Source organism: Kryptolebias marmoratus, linkage group LG1 (genome assembly GCF_001649575.2).
Source record: "Kryptolebias marmoratus isolate JLee-2015 linkage group LG1, ASM164957v2, whole genome shotgun sequence".
NCBI classification, from domain to species: domain Eukaryota; kingdom Metazoa; phylum Chordata; class Actinopteri; order Cyprinodontiformes; family Rivulidae; genus Kryptolebias; species Kryptolebias marmoratus.
This window is the reverse complement of record NC_051430.1, coordinates 19,174,042-19,188,217: the sequence shown is the minus strand read 5'-3', so window position 1 is coordinate 19,188,217 and position 14,176 is coordinate 19,174,042. Positions and strand designations below refer to the sequence as shown.

At 40.3% G+C, this 14,176-nt stretch overlaps 2 protein-coding genes across 6 annotated transcripts in view; both read left to right on the top strand.

Annotated features, from left to right (window-relative positions):
- The first annotated feature begins 328 nt into the window (after positions 1 to 328).
- On the top strand, positions 329 to 7,496 carry trafd1 (TRAF-type zinc finger domain containing 1). Of its 2 annotated transcripts, none has more exons than XM_025005385.2 (12): positions 329 to 447; positions 974 to 1,029; positions 1,123 to 1,258; positions 2,503 to 2,556; positions 2,742 to 3,177; positions 3,345 to 3,629; positions 3,702 to 3,766; positions 4,653 to 4,913; positions 5,120 to 5,246; positions 5,914 to 6,106; positions 6,231 to 6,288; positions 6,549 to 7,496. In XM_025005385.2, exons 2-12 carry the CDS (start codon positions 995 to 997, stop codon positions 6,585 to 6,587), a joined length of 1,689 nt encoding a protein of 562 aa, XP_024861153.1. In that variant the 5' UTR covers positions 329 to 447; positions 974 to 994; the 3' UTR covers positions 6,588 to 7,496. The 2 variants fall into 2 exon arrangements, with proteins under 2 accessions (XP_024861153.1, XP_017269160.1); XM_017413671.3 differs by having other exon boundaries at positions 350 to 413.
- Positions 7,497 to 9,023: 1,527 nt separating this feature from the next.
- Positions 9,024 to 14,176, top strand: part of smtnb (smoothelin b) — a 46,074-nt gene continuing 40,921 nt past the window's right edge. For 3 of the 4 annotated variants that reach the window (XM_017413918.3, XM_017413915.3, XM_017413917.3), the window contains exon 1: positions 9,024 to 9,304. In XM_017413918.3, the coding sequence (XP_017269407.1) occupies positions 9,254 to 9,304 (51 nt within the window). In that variant the 5' untranslated portion in view covers positions 9,024 to 9,253. The remainder of the gene's footprint in view (positions 9,305 to 14,176) is intronic. The other variant, XM_025005427.2, reaches the window with a different exon arrangement.

The following is a 14,176-nucleotide window of genomic DNA, read 5'->3' as shown; positions in this document are numbered from 1 at the left end:
TATTAGTTTAAGGAACGCGTATTCGGAAAGCAGCAGTTTCACCCGGGACATTATTAGGTACACAGTTTTTTTTTTCAGCCAATCAAATTCAGGCATGGACAAGAAATGAAGAATTTTGCCCCGAGTTTAGATTTACAGGCAACTTTTAACCCTCAAGAGTATTTTAGAAATCATGGCTGAGTAATTTTCAGCTACAACTCAGCATTCAGTTCAGCAATATAGATTAAATATATTATTTAGTATTGCGACAGAGGTGGATTGGACTGTACACAAGCTAAAGTAGACATATAGACAACCTGAAAGGCTTTACTCAGGGCACACATTTTCCCTTGTGTAAGGATTGAGGAAATTAAAGAACAGTTTTTTTTATATTATTTTCAGCCGAGTTGTCCTGAAGAAGTCAGCAGTTGTCGGTAAATTAAGTAAACTATAACAACCTGACAGCAGGTAGATTATATTTATATTAACTTTGAAGGTAGAAGTCGCAATATTGTCGTTAGCTTCGCGGCTTTGTTGCTCCTTTGTAAGACGATGAAAAACGTTTACTTGCGGTTTTTAGCTAAAACAACAGAGCTAATGTCGTGAAACTCCGTGAAGTTGTTGCGGATTCTTGTTTATTGAAGTTAACGATGGGTCCTTTTGTTAATATAGTCTGTTTTTTGTCAGCTAGCATTATTTAATCTGCCTTAAAATCGCCGGATGAGTAAAACGAAAGAAATGTTTAGTTTCATTTATAAAGAAGCTGAGTCAGCTCTCTGTTACTCTAACCCAGTTGAGTCACTGAGCTGTTTTTAAATGTTTTTAAACGTTTCAAAACTTTAAATACTTCCCGTTGAATAAATTGATCCAACCATTGCTTCCAGCTGCAACAATCGCTGCTTATTTACTAGAAATAAACTCATTAATCACTGATTAAATGTGAATTTAAGACCAAGTTAGCCCTGATTTGTGTCACTAATAACTCTGCTTTTAGTTCTCAGGGTTTGGGAAAGTCATGGCAGATGAAAACACAATGTTCTGTAGCAACTGGTAAGTATGAACCAACTACATCACAAGTTATATTTCATGTAATGTATGAACATGGCCTTTCATCTGCCTTTTTTTTTCTTGTTGAATTTTCAGCAAGCGTGACATTCCAGAGGCTAACTTTACAACCCATGAGATTCACTGTCGGAGAAACATCGCCCTCTGTGATGTTTGCCAGGAGCCAGTGCCCCGCTCAGACCTTCAGGAGCACAAGGTCCAAGAGCATACAGAGGTGCGTCTGAAATGGTAAAATGGTAAATGGCTTGCACTTGTATAGCGCTTTATCAAGTCTGAGGACTCCAAAGCGCTTCACACTGCAATCAGTCATTCACCCATTCATCCACACATTCACACACTGATGGCGGTGAGCTATGTAGTAGCCGCAGCGGCCCTGGGGCGGGCTGACAGAAGTGAGGCTGCTGTTCAATCGGCGCCACCGAACCCTCTGACCACCACCAGAAGGCAGGGCAGGTGAAGTGTCTTGCCTAAGGACACGACGGCTGAGACAAACAGAGCGGGGCCACAGCTTTCACATTATGTCCACCATCAAAATGTTTTACCTTTTAAATGTTGTGATATGATGAATGTGCTGTGATAAGTTACAAAGCAGGCGTGCATCATGGCTTCTCCTCTAAACTGAGTCTGGAGTTTTGTAGTTAGTACACCATGACACTGTTCTATTCATGTAACTGAGCTTTAAGTTCTTTGTAGAGCACATTTGAAAACATATAAAAGGTCCAGAGATTGCTAAATCTTCAGAAAATGATATTTTGAACACATTTTTACTACGATGCAAGCAATCCATTTTGTTATAGTTTGTCTTTGTTGTATGAAGAAACAAATAGTCTTTGAGGGTGTTCTTGTATACGGTGGACATTTTATAACACAGATTATTGTACAAAGTCATTTGTGAGAGCTTTTGTTTGACCTATCAAAGGTTTTTTTTGTTATTTTCTTTCATGTATTCACTTTGTTATTCTCCTATTGTTAACTTTCAGCATATGAGTGTATTTTTTTTTTCTTAACCATTTCTCATTTGGGGTGGTTGTGGCCCTGGAGGCAGAGCAGTCGTGTTCCAACTGGAAAGTTTTGATCCTGGTTTCTCCCACCACATGTCCCAGTCTCACTGAATACAGACCATACAGTGACAATAAAAATGGTTCTGTTCTGTTCTATGCCATAGCGTCCTTGGTTGCCCTCTATTTGTAAATCTGTGGCGGATTCATGGTGTAAAAGTGTTTTGAGTGGTCAAAAAGATAAATACATAAATGCAGTCCATTTACCATTTTTATTTTCTTATATTTTTAAATGAGTTTAAGAATTTCATTGCAGTAACCCATCCATCCGTATTGTTACTGCTATAGTTTCACAAGAGGCGTCTTTTATCCAAAGAAAAAATATTTATTTATTTATAGATGGACACTGGAGTAAGACTGTTACTTTTAACTGATGTTATCTTTTTTTTTACATTTTCAGATTACATGCAAGTGTGGGTTGAAAATTGAGAAGAATTATCTTGATGCACACCAGGTTAGTGAAACTCCTTTCTTACAGTACGTTTTATTTAGCAGAGAGTTAAGTCAAAAGCCACTTTTAGTTTTGGCTTTTCTGTTCAGTCCAGTATGTAATAAATTTATTCAGAGTGCAGATAGAACAAGTACAGAGGAGTTCAGGTTTTCCATATTTTTGACCCTTTTAATGCTTCTGTCTTGCAGAGCTCCGAGTGCTCTCAGCGGCTCGTTCCCTGCCAGTACTGTGAACTGGAGCTTGTTTTCAGTCAGTCCAAAGAGCACGAGGATTACTGCGGTACACGCACCGAGCTTTGCCCGAACTGCAAGTGCAACGTGATGCTGCGAGAACAGGCCGTGCACTCGGTCATATGTGGAAGCCTCACGCCTCCGCAAGAGAGAAACAACAGTAAAGCGAGTTGCGGCCAAGTAGAGCAGCCGCCCTCGGATGCGTGGCTCGAAGCTCATTCCATCCGAAACCACCTGAGAGGTCAAGACAAAGGTCCAAAAAATAACAACATCAGCGCAGTAGAACATGCCTGGTTTCCTCGCCTGTTCGAGCCCTCAGTTTACGGCACTTCAAACAGACGGCAGGCCTGGGCAGACAGGATAAACACAACACCTCAGAATACATTTAGTCGCTGTGAGTCTTCTGAGTGTTTTCACTAACACTAACACTGTTCACTAACATGCAAATATGTGTAAATGTTTTTGGAAATGCCACTGACAGCTTTCCCTTTATGTTAAGCAGTCATTGATAAATCTGTGTGTTCGTATTCTGAAACAGTCATGTGATTATATTCCTTTCAGTCCTGGAGCAGAGTGATTTTCTGTGCGGCGGCAGCAAGGCGTGGCCGCCCGGCGATCACGCAACGGATGAGGATTCATCAGGCCTCGACTACATGCTGGCCCTCAGCCTTCAGGGTGACGGAGAACCAGCGGCTGGAGGTGCGGAGGGAAACGTGTGGAGGGATTTGTGGGACCAAAAAGTTGAGAGCACATCTGTAACGTCTCCATTGTCTCAGCCCGTCTTCAACCACCCAAACTTCACAGGAGGGACGAGCACGAGTGCTGTCCAGGACAAGAGTCAGACAGGTAAAATATGGAAGATTACGACACACACGATGTTATTCCGCTGTCAGTTTATCCTTTAAAATTATTTTCCAGATACCATGCTGCCTTGTGAGTTCTGTGAGGAGCTGTTTCCTGAAGAGGACCTTATTTTGCATCAGGTTGGAGAATCATTTTTAACACGTTGGAGCTCATTATTCTGAATCACAATAATGTTATTTTTATGTGAACTAGCTAACAAAACAAAACAACACATCTACTAACTCTTTAACATAAAATCTGATGTCAGCCAAACCACCACAGTTAGTCAAAGTGAACAGGAACGCTTTAAAATATATTTATAGGTTTTTATTAGACTTCAATCAATTAATTAAATGAGCATTTTTTTTATATTTGAACAAATATAATCAAACAAAAGATCACAGACAATATAAACTTGTTCAAACCAGTTTATTTGTACATTTTATCTATGTTAAAGTGAGGCTTATGAGTATTATTTGAGAAGCTGTCTTCTAATCCACTCAGTAACGTGTGGAAGAAAAGAATAGAAAGACTTTTTGTCGTATGAGAGGATCCTATTCAGAAGCAAATTAATAAACAAAGAGAAAACACCAGGAACTAGACGGCTGAAACCAGTTTGACATGAGCTCAGACAAAAAGAAACTAGAATTGTTGTTATTGTTATGCTCAAGCTGTTTGTTTTTAACTCGCCACTTTTCCCCCTCTGACAGAAATTAGCTTCCTGTTTGGTCAAATGAGAGCACTATAAAATCTTTCCTGTTTAACAAATAAAAACAACTAGAACAGAACAGACCTTCCTCTTCGGCTTATCTGCTAATTTCAGATGTCACTGAGACAACTTTCTTTGTTGTCTCAAAGATTCAGTTTGCTAATAAAACAGAAACCTTGCTCCTCTGTTTTTCTCCTGAAACATTTCCTTTGCTTTCCGGTTAACAACCTCTGCCCATTCGAAAATCTGCATCTGGAGGAAATATGATGAGTTAAACGTGTTTTTAAGACAAATTTCAACCTTTTTCTTTGTTTCAGACCGGATGCAGTCCAGCCTCTGCCTTTGCATCTTTTAGCAAGCAGCCGTCTTCTCCACCTAAAAAGGAAGAGGTGACCCAGAATGCATCTGGGCCAATCCAAAGCATTCCCAGCAGTCTTCGGTCCACCAGTCCCACCTTCCCTCGGTCCGTCTCTCCAACCTCTTGCGGTTTTCCTGCCAGTCCTCTAGAGGGCGACACGCTCATCCCGTGTGAATTCTGCGGCGTGGCTCTGGAGGAGTCGGTTGTCTTTCACCATCAGGTAAGCGGGCCAGTCAGGTAATTAGGTCAGTGTCTGTAACTGTCAGGTACTACATTAAACTGCCTGTGAAGGAAAATTAGATTGGTACATGTGTGTCGTTTGAAAAATGGGGCATTTTTAATCAGAGCTGAACAAAAATCAAATATAAATTCTCTGCATGATTTGATTTTTGTTACATCCTGTTGTTTTGTTTTTTTTAAATGTAGGACAAATGTGACATGCACCCCGAGTCTGCCCGCCAACTGAATAACAGAGCATCCACCAAAAAAAGTCCTGAAGATAATGCCTTTGGACAGATATCTCCAGAGTTCCAGAGAAGAATAAAGCACCAGGGTAAAACTTGATATTTATTGAGGTTACTATAAAACATATAAAGGTTATGACACGTGCAGTCTGATTCTAACCTATAATAAATCAGTTATTTAAATGTGAACAGTTGTCATTTGAATGATGATTTAACACAGGAAACAAACGGGTGGTTTTGTGACTGTTTTGTGTGTAGTCCTGAACAACTACCTGTTAGCTTTGTGTTGTACTTGTACACTTGCCGCTGTGGTTTGTGTACTTTTGCTAAATTCACTGTATGTGGCAACGCAGTGAGAAAAGTCCTCCTGCACCGAGGAAGAGCTTTTCTTTGTGTCGAGACAAGAAGTACCAGTGATGAACCAGAAACTCAGAGCTTTAACTTCAGAGCTGTGAAGTGCTTTCTGTTTTTGTTCAGCATTTCAGGAATAATACAGTTGCATAAAATTAGATCCACAATGATCTGACTTCTCTTTACAAAAATATTTGAAATGTTATATAACAAATAATGGCCAAATTTTCTCTGATTCTGTATTAAACACTTACAGTACATGTTTATATAATCATACACAGTTTATGTGTGTAAAGTACTAATTAATTGTATCAAACCAGGGTTAATAGATGCTGTATGTACAGCTTATTTTTATCCTGATCTCTGTTTGCCCACATTCTTATTTACGTGTGTCTTTTCTTCCAGCTGACGTCTCGGAGGAGGATTTCGACGCTGTCAGGACCGCAGCCGGACCGTGGCAGAGGGACTTTGGATTTCCAGAGTTCAGGAAGACATCCGACGGTGGCATGTCGTTCAAACCCAGAGCTCAGCAGAACACGGAAGCAGCTCCTTTCTTTTTCTGCGACACGGAGACGCCCGGCTCTGCGTCGTTAAAAGGGTAAAAACAACGAGCACGACAAAGGAAACGCACGTTTTGTTGTGCAGTTATCGTCGTTTACGTTGTACCTGAAATTTTTAAATTGTTAAATAATTATTTGCGCTATGATTTGTTTGTCTACCAGACCTCAAATCGCAGAAGACAAAGAAGGAAGAGGGACCAGAGGAACCCCGTTAACAAAGGTTTATTTAATTACTCAGCCCTTTATAGAAGAGATGTTTTCCTCTTGGTTTGTCGTTTAATGTTCGTTTGAACCCAAAGTGGAGTGTTTCCAACCCTTAAAAGTTTACAATAATATACAGGAAACTGTTTAAGAGCTTAAACTAGACAGCAGCTTTGCGCTTATTTAAAACTTTTTATATTTTTTAACACCAAACAGCCATATTAGTTGTGAAAGTGACATTTTAATAACAAAATCTCTTTATTTATTTATTTTTTGTAGTTACCCAAGAAGCAGAATGAAGAGCAGCAGGAAGAGTGAGAGCCAGATCTTCAAGAGAAAAAAAACCTTCCATCTCTGCTTTTTATGGATTTTTGCACATTTTTAAAGCGTTATACGACTAAGTGCCTGTGGGATCTTTAATGTCTAGAATTTTACTATTAATGTCTGAGTAAGTTGATTTTAATCGTACACGTTCTGCTTATTTTTCAGGTTCAGTCCCAACTGAACTGATAAATTATAAGACACATGGTATTTATGTTGATTTGTTTTTTGAAAAGTGAAACTCTAGTTTCACTGAACTCACTACTAACAGATACATTCATTAGTTTGGTTTGATTCTTACCTTACCGGTGCCAACCACATTTTGTTTTCGTCTCCGTTCCTTCAGGTTATTTCTTCGTCCCCTTTTTATTTAACAAAAAGCACTTTGAATGAATATTGTGTTAAAAAGGGCTTAACGAACAGATTTAATACAGTTTTGCTTCTTTGACCAAGGAAAAAAAAAACATCTTTGAAACCAATGCTTTAAAAGCATTTTGTCATTTTAAACTAATAATTATTTGTCTTTAATATTTTCTGTAACGATGTAGTGATGTTTTTATTCTTTCCTCTTTAACCTCTAGATAGTTTTTGTGTTTTTCTGTTGAGGTGGCTTTAAAGCTTTAAAGCAAAGTGTCTCCTGTGGTGTACTTTAAGACAAGTAAGAAGTTTAGTTGTTTGTTAAATCAAATTTTGTTACACATCAGAAATCCATATAAAATGGCAGCTGCAGCTGGTTGAGTTTGAAACTTTTGTTGTTGTTGTTGGGTTTTTTTTTGCTGCAGCTGAACTTTGAGAACACTTATTTTTTTGTTGGGTTTCATGAAGACACAAAGTTGAATTTTTCTGTTGAAGAACAACTGATGTGCTCTTTGTCTTGTGTGGTAATTAAAAGGTTTAATGAGGATACTGATGGTTTTATGGCTGTGGTTTCTTTGTTTTTCTTTTTACATCTGTTCCACCTGATTTATTCAGTTCAAAGCACAAAACTGGAAAAATGATTTTAGTTTAAAACTTTGGCATGACAAGCAGCGGGCGACATGCAGTCCTTCGAAGAGTGGCAGAACTTTAATTTTAACTACAGGAATAGCACTTCCTGTGAAAAAAGCTTAATGCTGAATGACTGCTGAAATGTGTTGAAGAAGCTGAAATTGAATGGTTGAAATGATTAGAAGAAAAGCTAAAATAAGCAAAATTAGCCACACAAAATCTAAGACTAGCAAAACAGCAACTAAAAGGTAAAAATGAAGCAGTTAACCTGAAGTAGATTTCAAAGATTTCACAGTCTTTCAAAACCTCTGAGCTCTTTGTTCATTTCAATAAGAAAATGTGTAAAGTTGAATATTTTAAAAGGTATAAAAGTTACAAAAAACAATATTTAGAGCTGGAATGTCCTGAATGAGCTGAAGGTTTTGATATTTGAATAGTTAAAATGGCTGAAAGCTTGCTGAATTAGTAAGTCCAAGAAAAGAAATGTACAGAAGAAACTAAAAACAGGAAAACTAGCATTCACACAGTTCATACAGAGGCACCTCTGGAAAGTTTTCAAAGGGGGGCACACCAAAACCAAAAGCCATAACATGAATGTTTTAATATATTTTAAACTTTACAGATTACAGATAATTAAAACCCATGCTGTCAGTTTATTAGGTAATTTATGAGGTCTCTAGTCGGTTATTTTGAGGCCCAAGGAAGCTGCCTACTTGTTTCTGCTTCTGAAAACAACCTTATCAAATATCTATCAGAAATAATTCCTGAAAACACATAAATATTGACATATATCAATCGTAATGTCTTCCTTTTGACATTTTCAAACTTTAAAGGGGCCCTCCTATGCTTCCTTGAACAACAGACCTTGATGTGAAGTCTGTAGCTAATGAAGACTATTAATTTCAGTTTACTACAATGCTGACAGTAAATACACAGATATTATGGGTAATGTAAGGTGAGACACAGCCTCCTTCCTGAAATGATTTGCGCAAACTACAACTTTCTTTGACGACATCGCAGGGACATTGCCATCAAAACTAAAATGAGCAATCCCGAGGTTTTTGAAACAGGTCGTTTTGCAGACACCAGAAAACATTTACTTATTGCCAAAAAAGGGCTGGGCGGTTTTTTTTTTTTTTTTTTTTGTGTGTTTGGACTGCTTCTAGAAGCAGTAGATACACAAATGGAAGTACAAAAACACGCAAAACGTGAATTTTGCATAATAGGTCCCTTTTAATAAACAAACCAAAAGGCATTTAGGCAATTTCTGCCAAATACCTGCTGAGTTTTAGACGATTTAGACAATTGTGGCACTAATGGCCCTCCATACACGGAAGCTGTTCCGCGAGCCCCCCACACAGCGGCGCGCTGACACCGGGAGGCGGAGCCACGGAGCCACGGGGGGCGGGGCTACAACTTTCAGTGGGAATCCTGAGTTCAAAAAGCTGCCAACGTCTCCTCCCGTGAGCGTGGGGCTTGTTCCAGCTTTCACCGAGGACCACCACGAAATATGCTCTGTACCCACGAGACGCTAGCCTGAACGCTTTCCGACCAAGATAAAAAGAAGAAGGAGAGAAAAAAATAGATAAAAGGAAGTGCAGGTGGTGTCGACCGCGAGACCCATCCATTCATCCCAGAAGCTCTTGTCTCACCTGAGCCCGACGAGGAGGACAAAGATGTCCCTGGAGAGCTACTCAGCGCTGGACGAGCCGTCTCTCCGAGCTTTGGTGAGTGAATGAATTTTAAACCCTGTGTTTTGTTTTAGTTTAAAGCTTTTTGAGTCTCTGTGGACATTAATCTAACCCAGAAATAAAGGTCTTAAAGAGTGTAGTTAATTCACAACCATGTACACATAATTTATCACCTAAAATGGTTTTCATTGGCAAAACAGCATTTTGATCCTCCTTCTGGTGGCTTCTCCTTTAATTAACTTACCTGAGGGGCAGGTAAGGATGTGCAGAGCATTAGAGATAATCCTGATGAATGGCCTACACACACACACACACACACACACACACACACACACACTGCTTTATTTACTCTGTCTGCAGAGTAAATCCTCAGTGTCTCAATACAAAAGGTGTTAGGGTGGAAACATCCTAGCTTCCCACTAAGAGAGGATGAATTCTGGGACAGTTCTTTTTTTACACTCTATATCAGGCAAATAAAACAACAAATTGTAATCTATTTCTTCTATATTTTCAAATGAATAACCGGTTCTGTCAAATAAAAGTGTAATAAAAGTGACTAATGGTTGTCATATACTGCCATTTAAAAGCAGCTGAGGAAGGTGTTTGAATGGCAGCCTTGGTCAGGAATCAGGAAGTCTGAAAACGGTGACACTCACAGCTTGGTAATCACATTAGTCATGTCCTAAACGTTTTTCTGGGGCAGAAGACGGTGAGGCGTTACAATCATGACACCTGCAGCGCAGACATATCTCCAGTGATCCGTGAGTCATCCCGTCCCCGTTCAGACATTGTTAACATTTAGACGGCTTGAATCACAGTCACACAAATGCTGTTAATGCTCCCGAAACACCTCTGGCTTTTTTCTTTTTTTTCTTTATTTGTGTTGGCTAATCTTACAACATGTCATTAAAAAAAACACACACACGAGTCGCTTTTACTTGAAACTTGATGCTGAGATCATTGCAGAAGGGAAGTTGTTTCTTTTGTCTCCTTTGTTGATTCTGGAAGCGATAGTTCGGATCATTTGAGGTGGGGTTTTGTGGAACAGTTAGGATCTTACCTGCTGTAGATAGCTCTGACAGGACAAGACCTGAAAGAAACAACATATTTATTTTTACAGTGATGTAAGCATCAGTGGGGGTGAATGTCTACCTGTCCGCCTGTTCGAGCTATCCGACCTGCTTTCCTCTGTCTGTGTGGGAACGGCTGGACTGATCGTGTCCTGCCGTGGCTCCAAATTGTGAAACATGTCCTGTTTTTCCAACCACTGAACGTGTCCTTCACAATAAGTCGCTCTCCTTTTCCGAGTTAGGTGGACATGTTGGCGTTACTCGCTCGAAGGATTTCTTTTACTTCTTCCTGCTCTGGATGGAAACGTGTTCACAGCTTTCATATAGTTTGGCTCTTCTCAGCATCATTTTCCCCTTTTTGGCTTCATAGAAGCTTTTAGTGCAGAAGGTGTCGTTTAACGTCTCCGTTGGCCTTGTTCTTCCTCTGTTGAGTGAACGCCACGAACCGTCCACACTTTAAAGTCCCACCTTTTGCATTCCTCAACACAACGTTATGAACATTAAATAATAATTGACTTTTGACATTTTAAAATCGATTCAAAGTCATTCATGTTTGCATCAAAACAACAGTTTATAACCCCCCACCCCTACTAGCTGTAGCATTCAAAATGAAAGCTTATAAGTTAGTTTTTGCCTGAACAGCTATATTATGTTAGATTGGGGTTGTTTTAGGATTTCACTTGGGCTAATTGTTAGTCTTAGAATAAATTAAACTCTAATTTTCCAAACTGAGGTCATTCAAGGAGTTCTCTACAACAGATCACATGTTAATGGGTTCTGTGGAAAGGTTGTGAACTCGCTTCAATAGATCTGAAGTGTCCCTTTAAGCACCGGTTCTGATGCTAACCAGCACTTAGATTTTTCTAAAGAAGCTGCACTTTTAAGAAGAAGTGCTCTCACAGAAAAATGTTTGGATTTTATCTCTTTTAAGCTCAGATTTTAAGCTCAATAAACCCAACAATAGCCGGTGGTTTACTTTGGAAGCAGACATGGTAGAAATGGGATGTTTGTGACTCTATTTAAACTGAATTCACTGCTTTCCCCCCAAAAAGCCTGGGATCGTCTGGCTAAACTCTGCCGTCAGCTTTTTCTCGTAAATCACAGACAGGACGAACGTTTATAAAAGTGACATCCGCAGGAGAGCGCCGGTTTTCCACCGGGACTAGAGTTATCGGGAGGTTTTATCAGTCAGAGCAGGAAAGAAGGACGTGTTCCTTCCATCACATTAAACATCGTCCGGCATAGAAGACGTCTGACTTGTCCTGTCTGCGGGAACTTGCAGTAAAATGCTGCCTTTGTCCGCCGAGCCTCCTGCAGAATAAAATGCGTGCGGTGCAGACGCTGGAATTCAGGTATTTCGTCTTTATGTGCCCTCCCCATTGTTCCAGCCGTCACTGAGCAGGACTCGAAATGTCCCGTCTGTCCTCGTTGCCGGAGCCCTAAGGTCACGGAGATCCCACACTTTCACTGATGATGTTTGCCGTGACTCGAGTGTCGGAGTTTTCCACTGTGAACTTTTCAAAAAAGGAAACAAAGAGGAGTTTACACGACATCGGGGAGGGGGGTGGGGGAAGGAGTTGAACTCAGGCTGAAAGTCTTGAAGTAAATAACCAAACACTGAATTATGTGGTGTGTTATTTGCTTAGGAACGATATAAATTGTTTTTCAGGACACTAGTAAAAGATAATGGAGATTTTGAGAGGCTGATGGAGCCGGGTGGAGGAGCTGCTGTTAAACAACACAAACACCAACCCCAGGCCTTGTGTTGGTCTTAATGAACTTAACAGTCAGGAGGTCACACGGTGGTCTCTCTAACTCTGCTAATCCCAGCCCTACTCTTCTCTTCAGAGCCAGAACAACCTTTTTATTTTGCCTATTTAATCCCCTCCATGGCAACCAGGACGAGCATTTGTTTCCCTGCTTTCCTGACAGTTATTTCTACATTCACAGACTTAATTAGATGCAGTTCTAGTTTTTGAGTGGCTGTTTGATTCTGCCCGCGGAGTTCCAACGACTTGAACCTCAGGCGGCGAACAGGTGAGGCGATTAGTTTGGAGGGTTATCTGCTGGATCTGCGTCAGACTTGCAGGACCTGTTGGGTCTGCAGGTGTCTGCTGGCCGTGGGACAGGTGCTTCAGCCTGCTTAAATCAGAATGAGACTCGACTCTGGCGTCTGTCAGCCATGCCGGGATCTTCCCTCTAATTATAGCAGAAAGCTGGGCTGCAGCAGCACAGGTGGAGCACATAAAAGGTCCAAACAGACCCTCGATATCTGCATTAAATACCGCCGCTTCATTGCACAACCTCAGTTTTCGTTGTTTGGAGCTGAATGGTTGCCTGTGTGTGGCGGGATTATCTCTAACATCTGTGACCTCGGTCTTCCCAGCCCTGGGACGGTCCTTTCTCCCTGGTGAGCAACAGGCATTCACATGTTTAAAACGGGCCACTTCTCACTCTGATAAATGGGACCCCCGGGAACTCTATTTGATGACTCTCCAAACCCCTTTGTGCATCGACAAGAGCTCTCAACGGTTACAGTCTAAGAGGGAGGCCGGGTTCGTTTCTGGGGGATTTTGAGCTTCACCTTACGCCCTAAACACTGGAGCAAAACAATGAAATGAGTACAATTGGGCTGAATTCCATAATTACTGTCTGGAACATGTTCAGATACAAAAACAGTATGTTTTTGAATGATCTAAAAGGGAAAGTATTTGGTGTTTATGTTTATTTTATAGCTTTTGGTATGACTTTATATGTCACGCATTATGAAATGCATTTTTTTTTTAGTTAAAGCAAATTTCCCATTTTAAATACAACCCTTATTTCTCTTAATTGTAATGTTTTCTGCTGCTTGTCGCTGCTAACAGTCTCTGCTTTGGGTTTGCGAACATGCAGTTCTCAGTTTACCTGGAAGCCTGCGTCTCTCTGGGCTGTGACTGCTGGTGACTGGTGTAATACACAAATGTTCACTTGGAATCGCACCGAGCGACACGTTTGCGCAAACTCCCGCTGAAAATCGCCAAGTTTAAGCTGTCTGAGACAAGCGAGCGAGGTCCTGCGAAGTGAAAACCCTCCCGAACGTTTCGAGACGTTTTTGATGCCGTTCCCAACAGTCACAACCCAGTGTTTCTTTTCTTCAGAAGAAAGAAAACTTTATACTTATATGGATTTTCTCTCAGCTGGACGTCTTAGTTTTTATTCTTGAGTGACTTCATTTAAAAAAAGAGGCTGTATTAAAGGATTAAAAATAAAAGTCCAGTTGTCACTGATTCAGTTTGATAAGATTAGAGAAAAAAAAAAGGTGTCCTCTAAACGTAGCCAACTACCCCACTCTTACAAGTGTTTTATCTCCCTCCTAATTTCCACAGACAGTTTATTTTAATTATTCTTATTATTTTGAAATGTCAGCAAGCTGGCTTTTATCAGCTTCACATTCAGGACAAATGATTTCCTGACATATGAGGAGTTATCTCCACTGCTGCAGCCTGAACGCTTCAGCCTTTTGTCAGCGAAAACTCAAATAAATGACCGGCGGCGGAGAGATAAGACTCCATGTTTGGTTCTTCTGAAAGGAAACTTTTTGTGTCTGGATCCTGCGATGAACAGCTGCTCGTAGTTTTGCCTCTGAATGAGACGAGCAACGAAAAGCTGGTAATTAGTGACAAACGTATGTTTGGGCTTTAATGATTTAATGATGATTTAATTGATTTAAATGTGAAAAGTATTATTTTTTTTGTCAGAAATGAGCAATGGTTTCTCATTTCAGAATCCAATAAAATCAGCCGATGGAGCAGTTAGGGGGTGGATGATGGTGGTGTATCCAGGGTTTTGTGTTAGC

Coding starts and splice junctions, on each gene's coding strand:
- trafd1 (XM_025005385.2), top strand. CDS start 995: ATGGCAGATGAAAACACAATGTTCTGTAGCAACTG. Junction 5,247..5,913: donor GAGAAGAATAAAGCACCAGG/GTAAAACTTGAT, acceptor CTTTTCTTCCAG/CTGACGTCTCGGAGGAGGAT. Junction 6,107..6,230: donor GGCTCTGCGTCGTTAAAAGG/GTAAAAACAACG, acceptor TTTGTCTACCAG/ACCTCAAATCGCAGAAGACA.